At 42.8% G+C, this 23,410-nt stretch overlaps 1 protein-coding gene across 1 annotated transcript in view; it reads right to left on the bottom strand.

Annotated features, from left to right (window-relative positions):
* The window catches only part of LOC150078619 (cysteine-rich secretory protein 2-like), a 63,677-nt gene that overhangs the window by 23,160 nt on the left and 17,107 nt on the right, over window positions 1-23,410 (bottom strand). The window contains exon 5 of the mRNA XM_090383633.1: window positions 1,342-1,487. Within this exon, the coding sequence (XP_090239759.1) occupies window positions 1,342-1,487 (146 nt within the window). The remainder of the gene's footprint in view (window positions 1-1,341; window positions 1,488-23,410) is intronic.

Here is a 23,410-nt window from a genome sequence, read left to right on the forward strand (position 1 = left end):
CTCTCTCTCTAACTGTAAATCCTATCCATAGTTTTCCATTTCTAACCCCTCTCAGAGCCTAATAAACTTCAATAAGATAATAAACCTCAATCAGTTTGAAAGAACTTTTCCCTGCGCCAAGGGCTTCAACTTCTCGAATGTCCACTACCAATTCTTTAAGTGCTGATCTGCAGGTAATCATCTAAGTTGTCTTTGCTACAACTGAGCAAAGATAACTTAGTTAATTTCAACCATTCTAAAACTTAGTGTTGTCTCATCTCTCTTATTTCTAGACATTGTTGACATGGCATCGTAGTATGTCTGCATCTGAAAAAACCGCATTCTTCTCTTTCGTTCGGCACTTTTCTTGTAAATAGTTGCTCATTATGTACCAATCAATCTCAAATTCGCTCTATCGTTGAAAATTGTTCCATATTTGCTGTGGTGGCCCCCACAACGTCTCTGAAGCTTCTAGACTCCGTTCCAAAAGGTCATTTAGGTTAATTAATGACCCGTGGGTTACCAAGTCTGTCCACTCTTGTCGTAAATGTTCCGTTTCTTCTGCATGCCATTTCTGGAGATACTTCCATGGGCACTGTTTTTCTAAATCGGCTTTTATAATTGCCCCTCTTTCTTTCTTTCTTTCTTTCTCTCTTCCGCAATTGTCCAAACACCCGTCAACGTCCTTTTACTGTCCAACTTCAAACTCACGGCCCCAACTTTTCTTCTTTGTAATTTATTCCTTCAACTTCTGTTTTCTGGAACAAACTCCCTTCCTACGTATTTCTGAAAATTGCAAAAGCAAAAAAGATTCTAAACTAGATTCAAGTATTGAGGAAGAATTTTGGCCATGTACATTCAATTGCAAATTTACTATTATTATTATTGTCGACAGAAAAATTTGAATTGTGCAGTCAATCTCTAGACCTGGAAAGACAAGGAATTTTATTTTAATCACAAGTCTGTCTGAGGCAAAAAGAAATGCAAAAAAAAAAAAAAAAAAAAAAAAGGTAAGAATTTATCGATTGGATCGTATCTGCAACGTTGCCTCTCAAGAGAAACGTTTTGGAGAGGTGATTACCATTACATCCAGTATTCTAAAAATTAAGGGGCATCACCTTCACGGTCTGTCGTGGAACCCTTGAAATAACGTTGCAGTCAGACGGACCTCCAAACAGCGTAATAATTAAGTTAGACGTTTCAGATTAATAAGATAAGTTGTTGAGGTTTAGTTTTCAGTACGAAGAGGGCTTTTTGAGTTTAAATGGCGATACCAGCTAAGGATTAATTAAATAATCTCTACCACTTTCTTGTTGCAATTTTAAACTTAAATTGTAATTCCTAAAATAAGGATCGGCTTACCTGCGTGTAATGGCCGACGATTTTGGGGTCATTGGTCGGTTCTCCATACTTGAAGTCCGTGTGCTCCAAGAACCACGCTTTCGCCACGAACTGCCACGGAACTTGGACGTTCGAGATGAAGATGTTCTGCCCGCAAGAGCCGTAATCTTGAAAGAAAAAAGTGCGGTGAGATGACAATGAATGAATCGAGGGCGGTTGACTTCGTGTAGTTCCACTTTACAGGGCCACGTGGGCCAGTCCGCGCTCGAAACCTTAATTAAGAAGCGAACCCTAAACTGTATTCCAGTTGCTAGCAATGAATCGGCAACGCATTTCTTCCCACCGGAGAAAAACAAGCATTTCACAGAAGAAGTGTAATCGCGTTCCGTTCACAAAGTACGGAAGCTGGTTGGTCGGTTGTTGTTGGATTTTAGGAGCATCAGCAACTTCGGCCATATAATATGTCTGTAAATTGCGTGTGTTCTTTGTTCCATTTGCTGTTTGCTTTTAAGAAAAATTCTAGTTTTCGGGAGAAAAACCACGCTAGCCTCGACTGAGACCGACTACCTCAGCCACTTCGTGGAAAAAAAGCCCATAAAAATTCCTGGCATTGTTGACGGGATTCGTACTCTGGTCTTTTCCACAGGGTCTGTGGAAGAAGGCGATTCTACCAACCGTGCTGCCTACGATGGTGGTTGTGAGGTGGACTGCGTAGTACATCTTGTATTATGTTGGGCTCGTATACCTTTCGGAAAGTCGGTCTCAGGCGTGGATAGCAAGGCTCCCCCCCCCCCCCCCCCCAACGGGTTTTTTCGTCCAGCAAAACAGGCAAATCGACCAGAGAACACGCGCAACTTACAGACCCAATACATATATGTAAGGAACTGCCAGGGGACCCTAGCATATTGGTTTACACGAAAAGTGTGCGCAGATGTGCAAATGAACCAGCGAGACAATGCGAATCGAAACTGCATTTTCCAGATAAACAACAAATTGTTTGACACCATGCAAACTGAATGGCTCGATGCGATTCCACTTGAAAATTGACACCGTTTCTGAAAAACAATAAAAACAATAACCAGCAACACTCAGCGATGCGGGCAATTCAACTAAAACTGACGGGGTTATTCAGCGTCAGTGCAATCTAAAGATGCGTCCAGCAATGCCTGCAAACAATTGCACTTTATGCATCGCCAATCTGGTCTCACGGGCAACTCATTCATCATCTCCAGGGTTATCTTATATACCAACCTAAATATCGCCCCCCCGGAGAGTTCACATAGCATCCAACAAAATTCTTCTTTCTGAAAGGTTATCGGTGTGATTGACGTCCCCAATCCTCGAAGCTTTATCTCTACTACACATGCTGGACGAAGGGACTGTCCAACCTCTCCTGCCTGTCTAAAGAATTTCTTTCCAAACAACGCGGTCAACCTTTTTAATTCATTGGCAATAGAGCCTGTGAAATACTGTCAGAGCAAGCGGTGCAGAGTGAAGGGCAATCCTATTTGAAGCCCACAGCTTACTTCAACTATAGAACAGAAGCGTGCCAATGGAAACTACTCGGGTGGAGAAGAAGGAACGAGATGTAGTACCATGTAAACGACTAATATCCTGTAATAAGTGAAACGTAATAAATGAAAACTTAATGCAACATAAAATCATTGTTGAACCTTTACTTTTGTAAGATACTGTAAATAATTGCCTCTTGTAATATTGTCGATAATTGCATTTCATAAATATTCCAAATAATTTCGCTATTCATTCTTTGTACACCCTTTACACAGCCGACCTCCAGCCGATCGACTGTGTAAAGGGGTGAAAGCAAACACTCGCTGGAATAATTTGAGGCTAATTATGAACACTGGACTCGAGTGATTCCTTTGGATTGGAAAAGTGCCGGTGTATCTCTAATACATAAGGGCGGTTCTAAGAGTGAAGTGGGAAATTACCTGCCGGTTAGTCCAACTTCAGTGGTAGGGAAAATCATGGAGACTACGATCAAGGATGGAATTCAGGATCATTTAGATAGAAATGGAATTCTGAAGGATACTCAGCATGGTTTTGTAAAGAGAAATTCATGTTTAACTAATCTGGTGAGCTATTTTGACAGGGTCACTCAAGAGCTGGACTTTGGGAATAATTTCGACATTGTTTATTTGGATTTCAGCAAAGCTTTTGACTCAGTCCCACATGAGCGGTTGCTTTATAAGCTGGAACAGGTTGGAATCACTGGGAAAATCCTTAGATGGATAGAAGGATGGCTTCAGGGCAGGAGGCAGAGGGTTGTGATAAATGGCTATTCCTCAGATTGGGTTGATGTAAGAAGTGGGGTTCCCCAAGGATCAGTATTAGGACCACTGTTTTTGATTTTCATAAACGACATCGATGAAGGGATAGAGGGCTAAATTTGCAGATGATGTAAAGATTGATAGAGTAGTTAAGGTTCACTGCCAAACAGAGCTTCTTCAGTGATCTAGATAGACTTCAGGGACGGTCAGAAAAATGGCAGCCATGCTTTAAAGCAGCAATGTGTAAGGTATTACACCTGGGAAACAGTAATCCCAAAAAAAACTTATTCACTTGGTGGAGTTCAACTAAACCCAGTACTGGAGGAAAGGGACTTGGGTGTTACGATACGGTCAGACATGAAATTCTCTGAGCATTGTAAACAGGTTGCAAGGAAGGCCCATGGTGTCCTATCGATGATCTATCGAACTTTTGCAAGTAGAGATAGGGACGTGATAATCCCATTATATAAGGCTTATGTTAGACCACACTTGGAATACTGTGTTCAAGTATGGAGACCGCACCTGAAGAAAGACATCGAGCTTCTTGAAAGGGTGCAAAGAAGGGTAACTCGCCTGGTGAGATCGGCAAAAGGGCGTCCTTATGAAGAAAGACTTCGAATATGTGGGTTGCAGAGTTTGGAAACTAGACACCTTAGAGGAGATTTGATTGAGGTGTTTAAGGCTCTGAGAGGCATCAGTAAAATGAATGAGGACGACATTTTCAAGGTTATAAATGATGCTAGAACTAGGGGACACAACTTCAAGTTACGGGGGGGAATGTTTAGATTGGACTGCAGGAAGTTTTATTTTAGCCAGCGAGTTATAAATTACTGGAATAAGTTGCCTTCATGGGTAGCGGAGGCTGACAGTTTGGGGATATTCAAAATTCAGCCTCAACCACCCATGTAGTAACTTATTCCAGTAATTTATACACCAACTTCGAAGACACAGTAATTTATATACCAACGCGCAGACACCAGTTACTACAGGAATTACCAACGGGAGGAGGAAAACCCATAGATTGTCTCTTTCCTTTACTCGTATTATTATGATTTTTTTTATTTTCTTATCATTATTCTATTTTTTATTATTTATTTTATTTTTTTGGCCGGTGCAGCACAAGCCATAGCCTTCCTTGCACCATGGCCATTACTAATACTAATAAACGAAATAATTGCCTAGACAAATGCATGACCTATGGATAGCATCAAGGACATCCAGCCAGCTGAAGACCGGTGAAGAGATTGAAGGATTGAAGCCATGAAAGAGGGAGAGACATACGAATATATGGGAGAATGATGCAGACCCACCAGTTTGAACACAAGGAGATCAAGACCCGCCTGATTGAGAAATACCATCAGACTGAGAAACCTGCTAAAATCAAAGCTGAATGGCAGGAACGTGGGCACTGCCATAAACACTTACGTGGTCCTATTGACGTATCTTTCTGGATCATAAATTGAACCCAACAGCGAGCTGGAGGAGATTATCAGATCGACCAGGATATTGATGACGAAGCCTCCAACACCACCCGAAGTACGCCATCGAGAGATTGAACAAAGCCCGGAAAGGAGGAGGGAGGGGGGACTGATTGACCGCATTGAACAAGAGAAGGCGATTAAGAACCTGCGAGATTACTTCCAGGAAAACTCAGCGTCAATTTACCAAGCCATAAGAAAGATAAACAAACGGCACACAACACGCAACAAGGAGTCCACACTGACACAGAGAGAGCAAACAAAGACAGAAAGATGGACGAAGAAGACATTCCATAGCAGACACTACAATGACCATCAAGACTAAATAGATAAGATGGCTTCCAACGCTTGGCTCACGAATGGAAGGCTCTTCCCCGGGTTCGAAGGAGTTCTGTTCGCCATCTAAGATCAGGTAATCAACACCAGGAACTACAATCAAATCATTATATTAGGACCACCCGTAATTCCTTACATATACCCGTTTATGTAACATGTCCGTAAATTTCCTGTGTTCTCTGCTCGATTCGCCTGTTTTGCTGGACCAAACAAAACCCCAGTTTCTGAAGGGAAAAACCTCGCTATCTAATACTGAGACCGACTAACTCAGCCACGGAGTGAAAAATGCCCATTAAAGTTCCTCGCGTCATTGACGCGATTCGAACCCGGGCCTTTTCCACCCGGTGTGGGAGGACGGTGACGATACCACTGTGCTACACACGCAGACGCCAGTTACTACGGGAAATACATCGCCAAGGACCCTGCAGTAACAGACGACACATGTCGACGATAACACGTGGCCCCAGAAACAATCCAACACATCACCAATATGTGGGGTGATCACTCGGACGGATTACACTCGCCAGGTGGCTAGGATAATACGTCAGACGATAGATAGATACAGTATATATATAATATAGGTGTAAAAACACCACAGACAACTCTTAGATATATTATATTGTTAGTTATTCTCATTGGGCACCACCACCACCCAGATGGCACCGTTTCAAGGCTTGTTGGCCTTTCATCGGTGGGCGGTATGCGCCCTGGTATTGCAAACATGACAACCCAGTTGTGAAGTTGATTTAGTCATACTTAATCAGAAGATAGCGCAAAAATACCAGCTGATCAAAGAAATTTTACCGTATTACAAGTACGAGCCTCAGGCCGGACTAGAGACCTCTACTCTACTGGCACCGTGCCATTATAACGGACAAGAAGATCCCGCGCAGCAGACATCGACAAGAAGGATACCTGATCGACGCAGCAGTGCCCAACACCGGAAACCTCTAGAAAACACGAGGAAGAGATCAACGTACCGAGACCTAAGACAGGAAGTCGAAGATATGTGGCTCGTGGAACAAGTAATGATCGTCGTGTCAACCGCCGGCATGGTGCCAAAGAGCCTCCATAAGAACGTATCAGCAACAGGCGTCCCAGAGAACACTTACATGGACTCCAGAAAGCCGCGATCCTTGAACACCTGTAGGATGGTAAGTTTCTCGACCAACAGTAACTATAATAATAATAGTAACCGGACACTTCCATCCATCCATCCATCCATCCATCCCATGCACTTGGTCCCGGTGCCTGTCACGGGGGTGGAAGAAATCCCATAAAAGAGAAAGGGGTTTTTGTAAAGATGATGTCTTCGAACTTTAGTAAGATGTGGGTTGTTTTCTCAAAGTCGAGGCGAAGTAGACCACGAGGCATCAGTTCGTGAATCGGGGACGATCTTCCCACAGACATAACGAGAGGATACGAACCAACAAATAAAATATTCATTCACTCCCAAAAATGCTTCACGACTGCGACGATCATAAGATTCGTTTAAGATGCACGCGCATGGCCGAACACCGAAATTTACGCGGTTATGAAGAACTAGTAAAGAAGTAAAACTGTTTGTAAGAAGTGGAAGCAACTCCTCCGTTCGCTGCTGGCTAAGGTGTCAGTGGGGCGGACTCGGGTAATAGAACGACTAAAAATGCAATCTGATAAGTTTTTTGGGGAAAAAATAAATTTCAATTTGTGCCCTGGTGGTCTCAGGATCTCACAAATCTGAGAAATGAACTGAAAAGTGCTCGGCGTAACTATCAGCGTGCCAAGAGAAATAATAGGGCAAGGGTTGAGGTGGACCGTCTGGGCGACCTTTACAAGCTGGCCAGGCGGACCTACTTTAATCAAATTTATAGAGAAAAGAAGAATGCTTGGGAACAACTGGTTAAATCGACACTAAAGGATGAACCGTGGGGACTTGCTTACAAAATTGTGGCGGAGAAATTGCACCCTGGTGAGATCGTTTCGTCTATCGTGGCTGATGGGCAAGAGACTCTTTCTTGGACAGAGTCGATGAATGCAATACTGGATGGCATTATTTGCCAAGACATTTGTGTACCAGAGAGTACGGAACAAACAAATTTAAGGATGGAGCACTTGATGTATTTTGGATTAACTGATGAGGACCCGTTTACTAATCTTGAAATTGGCGCAGCTATTGACTCTTTGAAGGATAACAAATGTCCAGGCTTAGATTTACTTGAAGTTGCAATATTAAAAAGAATCTGGACAATCAAACCACAACTAATTGTTAATCTTCTTAATTCCTGTTTGGCTGACGGGTGTTTTCCAACTCCCTGGAAGCAAGCCAATCTTAAAATTCTGGTTAAAAATCCTAACAAACCCCTCAATGTTCCATCCACCTATCGTCCTATTGCATTACTACCAGTGCTAGGCAAGGTTTTAGAAAAGGTTATTGTAACTAGATTTATGAAATATTATAAGGCTAAAAATCTACAAGTAAACACTCAATTTGGCTTTACAAAAGGCTGTTCAACTGTTGATGCTATAAAGTTTGTAATGGATTCGGTCTCGAATGCGGATTCCAAGTATGTCCTCGGCCTTTTTGTGGACTTCAAAGGGGCCTTTGACACCTTATGGTGGCAAAGTGTCCTGGCGAGGTTCCGGGAGGCCGAGGTGTCTGCTCCCCTTTATCGACTAGTTTCTGATTATTTCCATGGTCGTAACCTAGTGGTGTATTCTGGTGTCTGTTCGCTTACTCGTGCTGTTACTCGGGGTTGCCCTCAGGGATCAGTCCTAGGACCGATCTGCTGGAATGTGGTTCTTGATGGGTGGCTTGGGGTACAGCGCGACAAAATTTTGAAGGCAGCATATGCAGATGACTTGACCATTTTGGTTTTTGGAGAGTCTCGTAGGGAACTTGAAGAACGTGCGAACGAAATCTTGGAAGACCTTGATGGTTGGTGTAGTATGCACAAACTACAGATTTCTATTGACAAAACTAAACAAATGCTTTTGAAAGGTTATTTGAACCTGAATAGGCCCCCCAGTATAAAAATTAATAATCAATCCATTAAAATTGTAAGAACGTATAAATATCTTGGAATAACGATGGACGATAGATTTAGTTTCGTAGCCCACGCAAAAAATATGCTGAACAAAATAAAAGTCTTAACTGGTAAAATCATTAGAATAACTAAAAATGTCTGGGGAATTAAACCCGCAACTTTAAAGTTATACTACGAGTGTATTTTTGTACCAATAATTTGTTATGCTGCAGGTGCATGGGATTATCGTGTTAATAACTGTTTAGTCTCGAAGTATTTGACTCAAGCGCAACGTTTCTTTCTTCTTGCAATCACAAGAAATTGCAGAACAGTGTCAACAATGGCACTCCAAGTACTGAGTGGAAAACTTCCCATTCAATATGAAGTTATTTATCAATACTTACAATATTATCGTCGGAAAGCTCTGCCTGCAAGGGTGAGCAACTATTCAATTAATTTAGACATACCAACTAAGGATGATAATTGTAGAATTAGAAGAGAGTTTGTTAATAGTTGGCAATTAACTTGGTCCAATGCAGAAGTTGGTAGAGTTACTTTTAGATACTTTCCCAACATATTAGAATTTACCAAGCAACGGTTGGCCTGGTTCTGCCCAGGTCTGAATGTACATTTTCTTCTAACAGGGCATGGCAGCTTGAACTCCAAATTGTTCTCTCTGGGGTTGGTTGCCTCTCCATTGTGTAAGTGTGGTGCTCCTGAAACCATGGAGCATTTAATATTTAACTGCTATCTCTATACAGATTTAAGAAATAATCTACAGCTTCTTACAGAAGTGTACAATGAAGATGACCTACCATGTTTTGTCAATGATAAAGAAAATTTCCTAGCTTTTTGTAATTTTGCAGATAAATTGTTTGCACGTAGGAAGAGACTAATTGGAGTCGATCTGTAAACAGTGATGCCAAGTAATCCAGAGTCTGTATTCAAGGACAAGAACTTTTTTTTTTTTTTTTTCCTTAAAATATGTTTTCTGTAAACAAGTCCTTAGTTCTCTTTTCTTAAGTAATTATGTTGATTCCACGATGGTAATGATGTTGTGTTTTGCAGATTATTTGCCATAAATATAAAATTAGATTTAGTAGAATTAACAGAGAGGTTATCTGTTGGTTGTGTTAGTGATCTTGAGCAGTGTGGTTTCTGTCAAAATGTGACTTGTAAAGACTACCACGATATTAATAGCGATTTTGTGTACAGTGGAAAAACTGGCTGTGCATGTTGTAAATATATGATATTGAATTGTAAATATAAATATATGATATGAATTGTAAAACGCTGACAGGGTGCTACTTATGTTTGTTCATGGATAACGCCTCGCTATTTGCCTTCTGAGTTTAACGGTGGAAATCTGGTAGTGTTGGATGAGATAATCATAGCACCAGCCAGAACAAAAAAAAAAAAAAGAGAAGTTGTGGCAAAGTGGGGTTGAGTCCTGTACAACGACTGGACAAGTGTGTCTGGTTGCTGTGGCCTAATACTTTTCAAATGGTGTTAATTAATGTAATGAAGTGTTATTCATAGTTTTGGTTGTCTGATTAAGTCCCCCAGGAGTGGTGATCGTACTCACTTAGCTAATAGTAAACATTGTATATAGTTTTTTTTTTTTTTTTTTTTTTATTATTATTATTATTTACTTTATTTATATATATATATATATATATATTTTTTTTTTTTTTTTTTTTTTTTTAACTCTATCCACTATTGTAAACTTCTCTCTTCTATTTCATGTGAGGTCTATCTCTCCCTTATCTTCTATGCAACCTCCCCATACCTCAATTGTTACCCCCACTTCCTTTCCCTTGGGGCTCCCAGGCTTGCCTGATAGCCCCAGTAAGAGTCTCAACTAGAAAGTGAAACTGGCGCGCCTCCTCGTGGCCAAGGTTGGGAGTCAGAGGGCAGGGGACCAGGTGTCCCCTGCCCCCTGGCTGCAAAGTCGCCAGTGCCGGCACTCAACACTCATCATAACAAGACACATACTTACACACCTACATACAAACATACACTTGCCGGCCTTCACCTTTTCAGATGCTACAGCGGCATATAGGGGAAACCCTGGAGACCGCAAATGAAACAAACACACCTTGACCTTGACCTTTACTTCTGAATGAAACCCGTTGCAAAAGGAATCGGGTCAAAAGGTTGTTTCGCCTTTGAGTCGTTCGAGAGGGTCACGGACAGAGGGACACGAGCAAATTAGATCTATACAGAGATTTGATTTTAAAATCTTTATATTTTTATTCGATATTGTTATTTTAAAATGATATTTGTCGAAAATTTATTTCAAATTCATTTTTCTATAAAATAAATAATGGTTTTAGAAGTGGAATTGCAATTGAAGATTCATAAGTTAACGAAGGATGCAGATCGATTTTTGTTAGAAAAAAAATCGCACTTAAGCTTCGGGGCTGTGTACAGAGAACGCTGTTAACGTCTAATTTAAACGGAAATAAAGAACCACCCACTTGGGTTTTGTAGGACGCGAGTACCGAAACAGTTTCTCCGAAGAAGGATAAACAAACGGCAGTCCACCGCGATCTTCCCACCTCCTTGGTGGGAAGATCGCGGCTGGACTACGTGAAAACAGATATTTTCACTGGGGGGGGGGACTTCCTTTTTTAAGGCCGATGCAGAATGTAATAATAATAAGATTCTTTATTAACATAAATTTTATACACTAGTGATTCCTTACACAGAAAGCCAGAGGAATCTTACAATTAGTTGTTTATACAAGTGATTTTGTTTTATAAAAAAAAATAAATAAATAAAATAATAATAATAACTAAATAATAATTAATAGATCAAAGCAAAGACAATAGTCAAAATGTAAAAATGAATGAAGTAGAAATTACAGCGAAAAAGGACTACAAGTTGAGCAGAACATGGAATTACATCGGCTAACTAAGATCGGCACTTGCATAAATGTCTTTACAAACAGCAAGATGGGACAAGATGCCATCGCGATATGCCTTGTCTATAGTCCACAGGTCGATGTCGATGTTGAGCGAGTTGAGAGTGTCCAGAGTCACATTAGGGAAGTGTCTTTTGAAATTCTGTAACCGCTGGAGCCTTGAGCAGAGGGAGGGAGTACTACGGAGATGTCTGCCTGGCAAACGCCAACCAACCGTGTTCCAGATGTTGATGTGATCCTGCTTAGCTGAGCACAGATGAAGGAATGACTTTATTTTTAGCACATGGGCTCTGTGGACTATGGGCGTATATTGCAGGTTGCAGCAGAGAGTAGATTTAGACGTGGTGTAGATCTGGTGCGACCACAAGTTGGCCCACTTCAGCACCCAGAATTCGAGGCCCCATAGTTTCCTGAGGCTGGTGGGAGGTGCCCCCGACCAAACTTCCACGGCATAGGAGAGTACACTACAGAAGTAAGTTGCAGGGTATTTCCTGATTATTTGCTTATTGTGCGTTTTGCACAGATCAATTTTCATTCCTCAGAACGCTCTTAGGGCTTTGCAATACTGAGCTTGGATTTGTTTTTTATAGGTGAGGTTGGCATCAAGGATTACTCCTAGGAATTTGACGCTGTCTGTGGGAGTCAGGACCTTTCCTGCCAATTCCGGAAGTAGAGAAGATGCAGTATCAGTAGAAGTCATTCGACTTGGCGTAAAGATGAGATAGTTTGACTTCTCTGGATTGACTGACAGGCCAAAAAATTTAGCATCCTTACAGAATGTATTTAGGTAGCTGTTTACAGATTCAGAGGCGGTTTGTCTTTCTTGTGAATGACCAACATGACGTTTGCATGGCAAGTAGCAAACAATATCATCAGCATATGATAGGAAGGCTGGAATTTGATCCATTAGTGGAACGAATATTGCTGCAAATAACAAGGCTGAGAGACAACCACCTTGTGGGATCCCTACTTCGACGCTTTTAGTGACTTTAACGCCATCGCCTTCGAAGTGAAGCATTCTCCTAGATAGAAACGTATTGAGGATCTCGAGCATCTTTCCGGATATCCCGTAGAATCTCTGAAGTAAGGCAAGAAGGGGTGTTATTTGGACTGAGTCGAAAGCAGATTTCATGTCCAGAAAAATGGTGTGAAGATCTTCGTTGTTATTCCAGGCCTGAAGTATTTTCTGTGATAATGACTGTAGGCAGGTTACGGTAGATCTATTAGGCATGGCATAATGGGTATGTTCTGGCCTATGCGCAAAGATTGCGAGTGCTACATCATTATAGATGCACTTCTCGAGGCATTTCAGGAAGGGAGAGGCAATTGATATTGGCCTGAAGTCAGCCGGTTTTTTCGAGTGAGGCTTCTTCGAAACTGCCACGACTCTGTATGATAACCAGCTTGAAGGCACCTGTGCAAATTTGAGTACTTTGTTGTAGAGTTGAGTGAGCTCTTTGCTGATGAAATGAGAAGCAATTGTTAGACTAAACAGAGGTATTGCGACAATTCCTGTGGTGGACTTGTCAGGTAGTGAATTTATTATTTTTATTAGTTGTTCTTCGGAAATTTCTGTATTACTAGTAGGTGAAGAAATGTTAAACGCTTCCTTCCAAGGATATGCTTCGGACTCACGGTGATCTCGCTTAATACGGAGCACATGCTCACACCATTCCTGGACATCAAAAGATAGAGGGGTGCAAGTATGACTTGTGGACCACACACGTTTTCCCCTGGATAGACCGCCGTTCATGAAATTGTCAATAGAAAATTGTTTCCTCTTCTGGATATCCATCCTTGCTTTGGAAAATTTGGCGTATGACTCTTGTGAAGGCGACTTCTTGTAAGAGGCATGGGCTGCCTGTTTTTCCCTGAAGGCCTTGGACAGGAGATCATTCCACCATGACTTTGAGTGGGGACTAAGGATGCAAGTTTTGGACATTGCAGACCTTGCAATGAATTCCATTGTAAGACCCAAAGTCTTACAAGTTAAATTAAATATAAAATAATTAAGGAAAGAATGCTAGGTAGGGTGATAACGTAAACCTTTCAAGAGAACACTTAAAGTCATAAAATTTAAGATAGTGGGTCACGTTAATGGAACTGAATTAAGTAGAGTTTGTACTTAATGTAGAGACATTAGAGGGAGAAATATGATCGGCGTCCACTCCCTAAGAGCAAGCGAAGATAGCTAGATGGACCAGTGGGTGGTCAGTGGATGGCGAGGGACGAGAGACGGAGTGCTCACGAGAGGTCACAGTAGGGGCCAGCGGGGAGCGATCCTGATTTACCGTTAACAGAGAACGCTTGGTCAATTTTGGGGCGAGGTAGGTCAAGTAAGTGGACACAGATGTTCTGGATGGTTAAGGAGAGATTCTGAGATGCTGGGAATTTCCGGTGACCTTTCTCCTATTGCACGTCACGTGAAATAGGTAAGTGAGAATGGGATGATGATGGAAAAAGAGAAATGATTGGCTGTGGAAAGGAAAGGCGTTACTAAATTTTGAGATATAAAAGGGAAAGAGAGCGCGGGAAAAGCGAAAAAAGAGAGAGGAAAGTTTTTTTCGGGAGGTGAGAAAAGGTTCTTTGGAAGAAGTGATGAAAGTTTTTGAGAGGTAGGCTGGGGAAACAACCCCTAGAAGTAATTCACCCGTAGGACCAATTTTGGTGAATCGGCTAAACTCCGATAGTTAAGTAAAGTATAGATAGGAACTTTCTCGAGATGGAAGGAAGAAGTCCTAAAACCCCCTCCTAGAAATATATTTAGGAAGAAGGCGAGAGATGATGCTTACGAAAGTACACTGGGCAGCCCTGCAGTCTACACAGAGAAATAGAGTAAAAAGGAGCGACTCCGATTGAATGATCGGGCACAGCGTAGGAAATTATGATACCAGGAAGAATCGACGGAATAGACAGTATCCCTAGCAGATGTTTACAGTTCCGGAGCTGAAGGAGAGAAATCCCCGACTGATGGTGGACCCCAAATGCAGAGCGGAAAGACACAGGCGAAACATTTTGTTAGCGGGAGGATTCAAATCCCAGAAGTAAGTTTCAAACAGTTTATGTACATATATATATATATTTGCAAAGGACTGTAGGAAGATTAGGAAATTTTAAATGAGATTGCGAGAGCACTTTCGGTAAACTCAGTGCATGTTCTGTAGTTGATTAAGGAAATATTTTGAACCAGTTTTACGTAGGATTGATTCTAGTTATAGTATAATTTACAGACTAATTAATGAAGGGAAAAATTTAATAATTTTGGACGGGTAGAGCAGATAAAGTTGTATGTAAATTTATACAATGTCAATGAAGAAGAAGAAGAATTGTAATAGCCATGAGAAGAATGTAGAATTGAGCTAAAAGAGTAGGAATAATAAACATAAGAATGTCAATTGTATTTAAGAGTTTAGTTAAACTGATTTTAGGAGAGTATTAGTAGTAGAGAGGCAAGAAATGATGATGTATGGAAGACCTTAATGGCCAGAACCGTAGTATTAATGTAAAGTGAATAATGAATATTGATTTGTTAAATAATCCAAGTTTGTATATATGTAATAAACCAATTTTATATATATGAGTCGTGTCAGTCATTTTGAACACAGAGCCTAGTGTCCGGGTGAGGAAATTAACATTACTGAAACCCCCCCCCCCCGAATCTAGAATCTTCTGGGAGTTAATAAGTCAGGTGCTACGTGGGAGTTGAGAAAAAAAAGGGGGGCATAGTAGACTCCATTGAAGAATTGATTAAAAATAAACCTCAAATAAAGCTTCAATAAAAAAAGAAACTAATAAGGAAAGTAATATTAGTTAAACGACAAAGCTCCAACGCCCACACCATCCATCTCGAAAGCCAGTAGGCAGCCTCATTTATGTTAAGCTCAGCCAGTATGTTCCATGGGTAAAGTTGGAAGAGGATAGTAACTTTTCCAATGTTGATGTATTTTGGATTGTATACTCTCCTGACAGTGTTCGTAGTTTGTACTTGTGTACGTTCATCCTTAGGTGCCTGCAGAGATATCATCGCAGCATCGCAGCAAATAATGTAGAAAACATGATTTCGGCATCAAGTATCCCTCCCAGAGAGTGCCATAATCGACGTTATAGGTCGACTCTTACCAACCTCGTCTGCCTTACAGACACGTTCTCAGCAAATATTATCGAACATTTCAACCGGCTGCAAATTGAGCCACCCCAACAAACTATTGGACGACAAGAAATAGAGGAAGAATATCCCGGAAGGCTTGCGTCGAAGCCTTTGCGTACAGCGAATCGTGACAAGATGTTGTCGCTCCATCTTCCAGTCCATCACACGCCATCAATGGACGCGTACACTTAGGAACTCGTGACTCGAACGCTTTGGCTGTCTTTTTAATAACTGAATTCATATCGCGAACCTCATTTCCCCGCGTATAACGTTAATTACTTATTTTATGTCAACTCCTGTCGAGTGCATTGTCAATCGTCCTTTTAATGTATTTCTTTTTCTAATTGCGTTTTTATAAATCTGAAAATGTTTTTCTAATTCTACGTACGGTTCTAATTCTTCTGGCCAACCAGCTGTTCAGGGGCTGAAGGAAACTTAATGAACTGAATAATTGGTCCGATGTCGTACTCGTTTTCGTGGGTGAATTCTGTTTTCTGTGGTCACTTTGTCCGAGTTGAAGATGAGGGAGGACACCAGCGATGGACTTTTGTCCAATTGGACTATTTCACCCAAATTTGGGAAAGCCCACGAGTGTCTTCCTTCGCTGGCGTCTGGAAATATTCCTCGACTTCGGTCGGTAACTGGAAGTGAACCCACCGTTTTCCACACGGCGTGCGATGAACAGACCGAACACATCAACCCCTCGCGACCTGAAGTTCCTCTCTCGAAGATGTACAACGACTGCCCGAGGAAACGAAATCCCTGTTGCTCGTTCACTCTGTGCGTGTGTGTGTGTATACGAGAGCTTTTCAATACGCACTTTACGAGGGATGGGTGAGTTCTCCCCTTCCCCACAGCGCCCCTTGTCATATTAGGCAGAGTTCAAACGCATCAACAAATCTCCGACGCCACTTTTATTCGGAATTGCCGTTCCATCTCCCCCCCCCATTCTGGAAGTTTCGTGGCGTCCCCACTAAAACCCCCCACCGGGGAATTGTTCGGTCGACCAATCGCCGTCCGATCCTACGGCAATTACATTCAATTGTCGGAGAACAAATACGTCGTTCCGACGCTTGCCCTTTGGCTCCATTGTGAGGAACGAAAACTGCGACGGGGAGGGAGGATCGCCATAATTTGTCCGCGCTCAAGAGCGTGACTGAAACCCGCGTTTCTGGCGAACAACGAACCACAATGGCGGGACCGCGAGCAGCACGCAAAGTAAACACCCGACGCTCCACTGCCTCATTTTCGCGGCCGAACCGAAGTCGGGTTTAAGAAAGGGTGAGCCGATTTTCATTCGCACTTTTCTGTTTTGTGAATGACAGAAAAGTTGGCGCAGAATTGCACACGGCGCAACGGGAGCCGCGCGGACGGATCTCATTTTCAGCCACTGCAGCGTCGTCGCTTTAAAATCAAAGAATTAAAACGAAACGTAAGCGTTCCTTTGACGCGTACACCGAAACGACACAATTTATGGGACACCTGTTTCCTGGGCAACGCGACCCTGTCACCCCTCTCGCTAGTGGACGAACCCACCGCTTGCCAGCTACGTAGGTAAACCGCATTCACGTAGACGCTAATTCGATAAGGGTCGTGACCTTGAAAGAGGGACGATAGCGAGTGCCCGACGCACGGGTCCCTCTATGGCGAGGGTGGTACAGAAATTGCACCATCCCCGTTCAACGGTGTATCGGGAAGACGCCGTTTCCAGAATAACATCTGATCATGGACACCGCTTTCATCCCCCACCTCTGTCTCTCCGCCCACACTGGGGAAAGGGGGTGGACGAACGTGGCCATCTGTCTTGCATTGTTTCAGCCAACGGGAGAGCGACAGTGGCACGATTCACCGCCGACTTCAAAGAGGGAGTTGCCACAAATGTCTGCACCAAGACCATCGGGGGATCATTAGCCGCAATAGGTTACGGGACCCACCCATAGCACGTTGCTAACACCACGACGCGGGACTCTACGCTTCAGCTGGGCGAAAGAACGTCGGCATTGCACCTTGGACGATTTGAGACGGATCCGATGAGTCCCGTTTCCAGTTATTTCGAGCAGACCCGGGAGGGTGCGTATCTGGCGGAAACCGCACGAAGCTACGCACCTGTCGTGTCAACGAGGAACTGTTCAAGCAGGTAAACGTCGGTAATAGTCTGGAGCGTGTTCAACCGGCACACCTCTGGTACGTCAGACCCGTCTTTGAACGGTCCAGGTTACGTATCCATCCCTGCAGACCATCTGCGTTCCTTCGTGGTCATCGTGCACCCACAGAGCCGCGATGACCAGAAGAGCATTCCGCAGATTTTATCACCGTGGAATGGCCTCCCCGTTCACCGTATATGACCTCTATTGAGCGTGTTTGGGTTGCTCTGGAAGGGTCCGTTCGACCTTTGAATCCTCAATGCACCCTGGAATGCGATGGAATTACTAAGTAGGGGTGTCCCACGATTTCTGTCCATTCGGCGTATTTGCGAGACGTTTCTTTTCTCGTTCAATGTTTTGCTGCGGAGGGTTGCTCGGTGTTTGTGCTGCGACGATGGGGGGAAGTTTTATCGGGGAGGATGGGGAAGGGGACAAAAATGAAAAAAAAAGCGTGACTTCCAGAGGCGGGTGAAGAAAAAAGGTTACGAATGAGATGGCAAATGTCGACGACACATCGGAATGGCCGAATCGGAGCCTCCATCAAATAAATCGCAAAAATTAAAAATGAAAATTTGGGAAGGGCGGATCCGATTCATCAATTCTAAACTCGCCTTCTTTTTGTTTTGTAGACTCCAATTGTGTGCCCTGACACCAGATGGCGGCACCAAACGAACGGTCTGAAACAGAAAGGGTGGATCTGTACGGGTTTCCAGAAATGGTTCAAGAGGATATCCACAGGGGTCAATATTGGGGCCCCCGTGTTGGAATCTTGCATTTGACTCTTGGCTTAACAGAAGATTTGAAGCGATCGCCACGATAGCGTATGCGGATGACCTTACCATTCTTGTGCACGGAAACTCGAGGACATCCTCGGAGGTTACAGCCAATCAAGTACTGCGGGAACTTTTCACTTGGTCTGAAATATACACAACTGCAGGTCTCAAAGTCTAAAACATCTGAGGTGTTGTTGCACAGTAAGCTAGACGGGGGGGGGGGGCGTCCTCCATTGATCAAGTATCGAGGACAGTCCATTGAGTATAACTCTACAAGTAAGTATTTAGGCAGGGATCTCTCTTGATGACGCCTTAAGTTTTCTGCCTCGTGTAAAGTGCATCAAAGAAAAGTGTAAATGGATTCTAGCAAGATTGCGATCAGTAACCAGAAAGGAGTGGGATCTGAGAGGTCACTCTCTCAGACTACATTACAATTGTCTTTTTGAATATATTATTACCTATGGTGCAGGTGCTTGGGGCTATAGAACTACTAAGTCTTCTAGGATTAAGCGCTTCTATAAGCCCAGCGTGCTGCCCTCCCGATGACGATGTCTAAAACATGTAGGACTCCATCTAATGTAGCCTTTTACAGGTTCGTTTGGGAAAACTACCACTACATTATGATTTCCAATACAGATACTTGAATTATCATCTGAAGAAAGCACCCCTGTTTCCTTGGAAGATGTGCAGCTTCATTTCAGTGTTTCTTTGGCTTCTGGAAGGAAAAGACAACGTTCCGTCTACATTGAAACGTGAGAAATATCTCGGATTTTGGTAGCGTAAAGAGAGAATTTTTACCTTTAATTATAGAGTTCAAGAAGAAAGAATTTTGTGGTTTTCTCTAGGAATGCACGGCACATTCCCGCTGTCGGGTCATGGCACAATTAATAGTAAGCTGCTTAAATTGGGACTGTCTCCTACTGCGCTTTGTCTGCCTGAGACTGAAGAGAACGTGGATCATATCTTACTGGATTGTCACTACTATTTAGACTATGGACAAGAACTTCAACTTACTGCAGGACTCTTCGCTAGTGAAAATAAATCTTCACTTGTTCAATCTCAGGTTGCATTTAATGTTCTTAATACATTTGATACACTTGTCTTCAAAAGGAAAGATGAACTTCGATCGGTTAACTCCAGACAGACCGTTCTTCTTGCGACCCTTTGTACCTCGGGGTTGGTGAACTGAAAAGTTACTTCTAACTACGACTCCTCACAGCGACTGCTTCTGTTAGATGGTAACCACGTTTTGTTATTTATTTGTAGAACTACTTTTCGATTTCTACTGCCTCTGAAGATCCTTCTGTTTTATCCTCCACAAAGCTACTCCTGTGGATTTGCCTTTTGGACTTGTTCTGTCTGGAAACTGTTGAAGCCAATTTGGACTCGGTATTGATTGTATTTGTTAATAATGAATCTTGCCCCGTTAATTGATTTAATAGAGTGGGATGGCGCAAGCCTCGCGATAAGAAAGTGTAAAAGGCTAATGGTGGAAACCCTGGGGTCCGCGACAACTACTTTTAAATTATTAAATACTCTCCCCGACCGTGAAATTTACTCCCATCGGTTTTCCGTCCGAATCCCAGTCACCACGCCTAACTCAATTTTCATCTTCGCTCTATTTGCCAGCAAGACAACTTCCGAACCAACCCAACCTCTGTTTGATCAGGCATTCGGCAGCACCCTGTGCTCTTGAGTGGGAATAAATCGTCTTTGTCGAAGGGAGGATAGCGGATGTCAACCACCGCCTCGTCATCCCGCTGATTTGCAATCTTACTTCCTCCTTGCCCGAAGAGTTTTTGTGAAAGTGATCAATCGAAGAATACGCGCAAGATTTGTCTTAAGTGGCACTTAGTTCCGAATGTTGTCAAAAGATGGCAGCACAACGCGGCATGTCACATTGATTGAAGTGTCCTAAACAGTCTACTACTTAAATTGTGTTCTTCACTCGTGAAACGTACGAAAAAGACAATCGTGTCAACTTTCACGAAACCGTGCCCACTGGAGATGCTGAAGCGAATGGATCTTTCTTTTCCTCGACTGGACGAGACACGGGTTCCACTCTTCAGTCCAGAAACTAAAACTCCAGTCTGCCTAATGGAAGAACACGGATTCACCACCGCCCAAAAAGTTCCGTGCTGCCGCTTTCCGGGTATTCATTAGATGATCCGTACCCAAGGGCACTACAGCGACAGGAAACTCTAACGAAGTTCCTCCCAGCGCTTCAGAAAACGTCCACGCAGCGTGCGGATGGAAACAAATGACCTTTGAACTTGGTGACTTTGCAACGAAGGATACTCTTCGTGAGATTTCCCAGGAGATTTCCCAGCCAACAAGCGGTGCTTCTGCCATTTGTAAGTGGGCCCGAATACCTCCAAACAGGCTTTGGCACGGCGGCCTCCACAACTATATCGAAAAGGGAGGAAAGTGTCACCTTCTGTAATTTACGAGAAATAAATCGGACGCCTTATGACTTGAACGCCCCTCGTGTTACAACCCTAGCCGCGAGATTCCGAGTGCACTGAGATGATAACCACGTGTAAAAAGAAAGCGAGATGGAGCAAAAGAAAGCGTAATCGAAATCCTTCCAAGAGAGACGAAATTAAAAAGAAAAAAAGTAATTTTCTCTCGTTGAAAGCAGTCTTTCATTCTCAACCCTTTCCCACCAGCAAAAAATCGTAGGCGCGCTTCTGGCTTCGTGGACAGTAGATGTTGGGTAAAATTGATTGAGTGAATTCGATTCAATAGAGATCTACAGTGGCTAACAAAAAAAACTGCGTCACTCGTGAATTTTGCAAATAATGTGTTTCGCGCTGCATTGTGGGTTGCAGAAATGTTCGAAATGCATTTGTTAGATGGGATATCTGTGAATGAAATACAATCCAATAAAAAACGACTCCACCTGATATGCAGAATTGCCATATCTTCCCAAATGGTAAATGCGTAATTGATAGAAATATGAGAAATCGTGCAAATAGCAACAACGACAACCAAACATACATTTTGTTCGAATTACGTGTACAAACTGGAATGACAAGTTAACCTAATAGTATTATGTACCGTAAATCAGCAAAAGTCCCCAATATTTTGTTGTTCCTCCTCGAGCTGCAATTACAGCCTCGCAACAATCTGGCAGAGAGCTAATCAACTTCTGGATATACGGTTGCCCAATTTCGTGGTTCCACACTCTTACAATGCAGCTGAATCCTACATGTTGGCTTCTTCTGAGCAAATTTAGACGACATTATGTACCAGCAATTTTCAGTAAGGTTGAAATCTAGACTGTTCAAATCCGGGCCAGTCCAACACTGTAATGCCGGCAGTTCTGAGGAATGACTGCACCTTAAGGGAGAAAAACGAGGGAAAACATTGGTGTAAGTATGTTTTAAGCCTTGTGAGACAAGAAGACAAACTCATCATTAAATCTGAATGGCATAAAACTTAAAAATTTTGCTGTGTGGCAAGGTGCTGGCTGAGTTCTGTTGAAAAATGCAGTTTCCGACGTCTGTGTGGTAATCCCTAATAACAGGTTTCAGGCACTCCTCCAAGATAGCAGTGTAGGTTTCTGCATTCACTGTTCCGTCAATAACCTTAATTCGCCCCACTCCCTTTCCTTGTTATACATCCCCAGACCATCTGACTGGCCAGAGGGGAACTTTACAATCGGGATTATGAAATCAGGATGGTATGCCTCAGAGTTTCGTCCTCTGACATATTGCTTCCCATCCGAGCCATGCAGGTCGTTGAATTTCGATTCGTCAGAAAAGACCCCATTGCTCTTTTGTCCATTAAACATGCGTTTTAGCACAAGCAAGTCGCTTCTTCCTCATTTGTTGGGTCAACAAAAGGCTTTTTCTTCGGCCGACAGGCATGCAGACCACGTTCCGAAAGCCGTCTTTGGATAGTTCGTTTAAACAGCAGAGGCCATCTCAAATTCCAATTTTAGATCAGGAACACTAGCGTGATGATTACGAAGTTTCAAATGATTACATACTTGGCACAGTTCTCTCTTAAAATAAATCCAAAAAAATCTGCACAAATGGTATTTTCCCTCAAATCAAACCCAACGCAACTAAACCTGGAAATCCACGGAAACCCCATCACCCCAGTCATCAAGCACAAAGACCTCGGCGTTATATTCGACCCTAAACTCAGTTTCAAACACCATGTTGCAGACATTCACAACAAGGTCTGCAGAGCAAGATGGCTTGCCAAACAACACCTCCTTCATGTCACAGAGCCTGAGTACACGCTCCAATACGTATACCGGTTTCTGCAGCCAGTCATCACCTACGGGTCAGAAATCTGGGCGTCGGCAACGAAAACCACGCTAAAAACCATTGCATCTGATGAGTACTGGCTTCTTCGGTGGGTCCTCTTCAAGCATAAACTGCCCCCACTCACACATACTTCAGATATCATCCAACTACTAAACTACAGAAAAGTCTCCAAACGGATATTTGACCTCCGCTTGCTTGTGTCAATTAAAATGATAGCGGGGGAAGTCAATACGCCAAATTTTTGGCAGATGTGCAATTGGAGGATCCCCCCAAAACCCTTAAGAGCCCTCCCCTCTCTGCAGGCTGTGGCGTGGAGGCTCAGAATAGGGGATAGATTCCTGCCCATGGAGATGCTCCACAATGTCTAGGAGATGGATGTGGACTACAAAAAGTTCATAGAGGACAAACCGTACAGAAGACGCATCATCAGGGACCAGCTTTCGTCTTCAACCGAGTGACTGCCATCGTCTTTTCATATGTTTTCATTTCCCATGTTAATATCAATTTTAAATGTAAAATATGTAATTATACGTTTATTGTCTTATGTAATTTTACCTGTATTAGTTATTTAATGTGAAACCTCTAGCATTGTCGCTGTTGTGGGTAACATTGCATCAGGCAATCATGTATCCAATCACTGCCTGCAATAAAAGATATTAAAAAAAAATATCGATCTTAGGAAGGCGTAGCCACTCTCTTACAGCTGATCC

This window comes from Mastigoproctus giganteus, chromosome 10 (assembly GCF_048544385.1).
Source record: "Mastigoproctus giganteus isolate SK-2022 chromosome 10, ASM4854438v1, whole genome shotgun sequence".
NCBI classification, from domain to species: Eukaryota; Metazoa; Arthropoda; class Arachnida; order Uropygi; family Thelyphonidae; genus Mastigoproctus; species Mastigoproctus giganteus.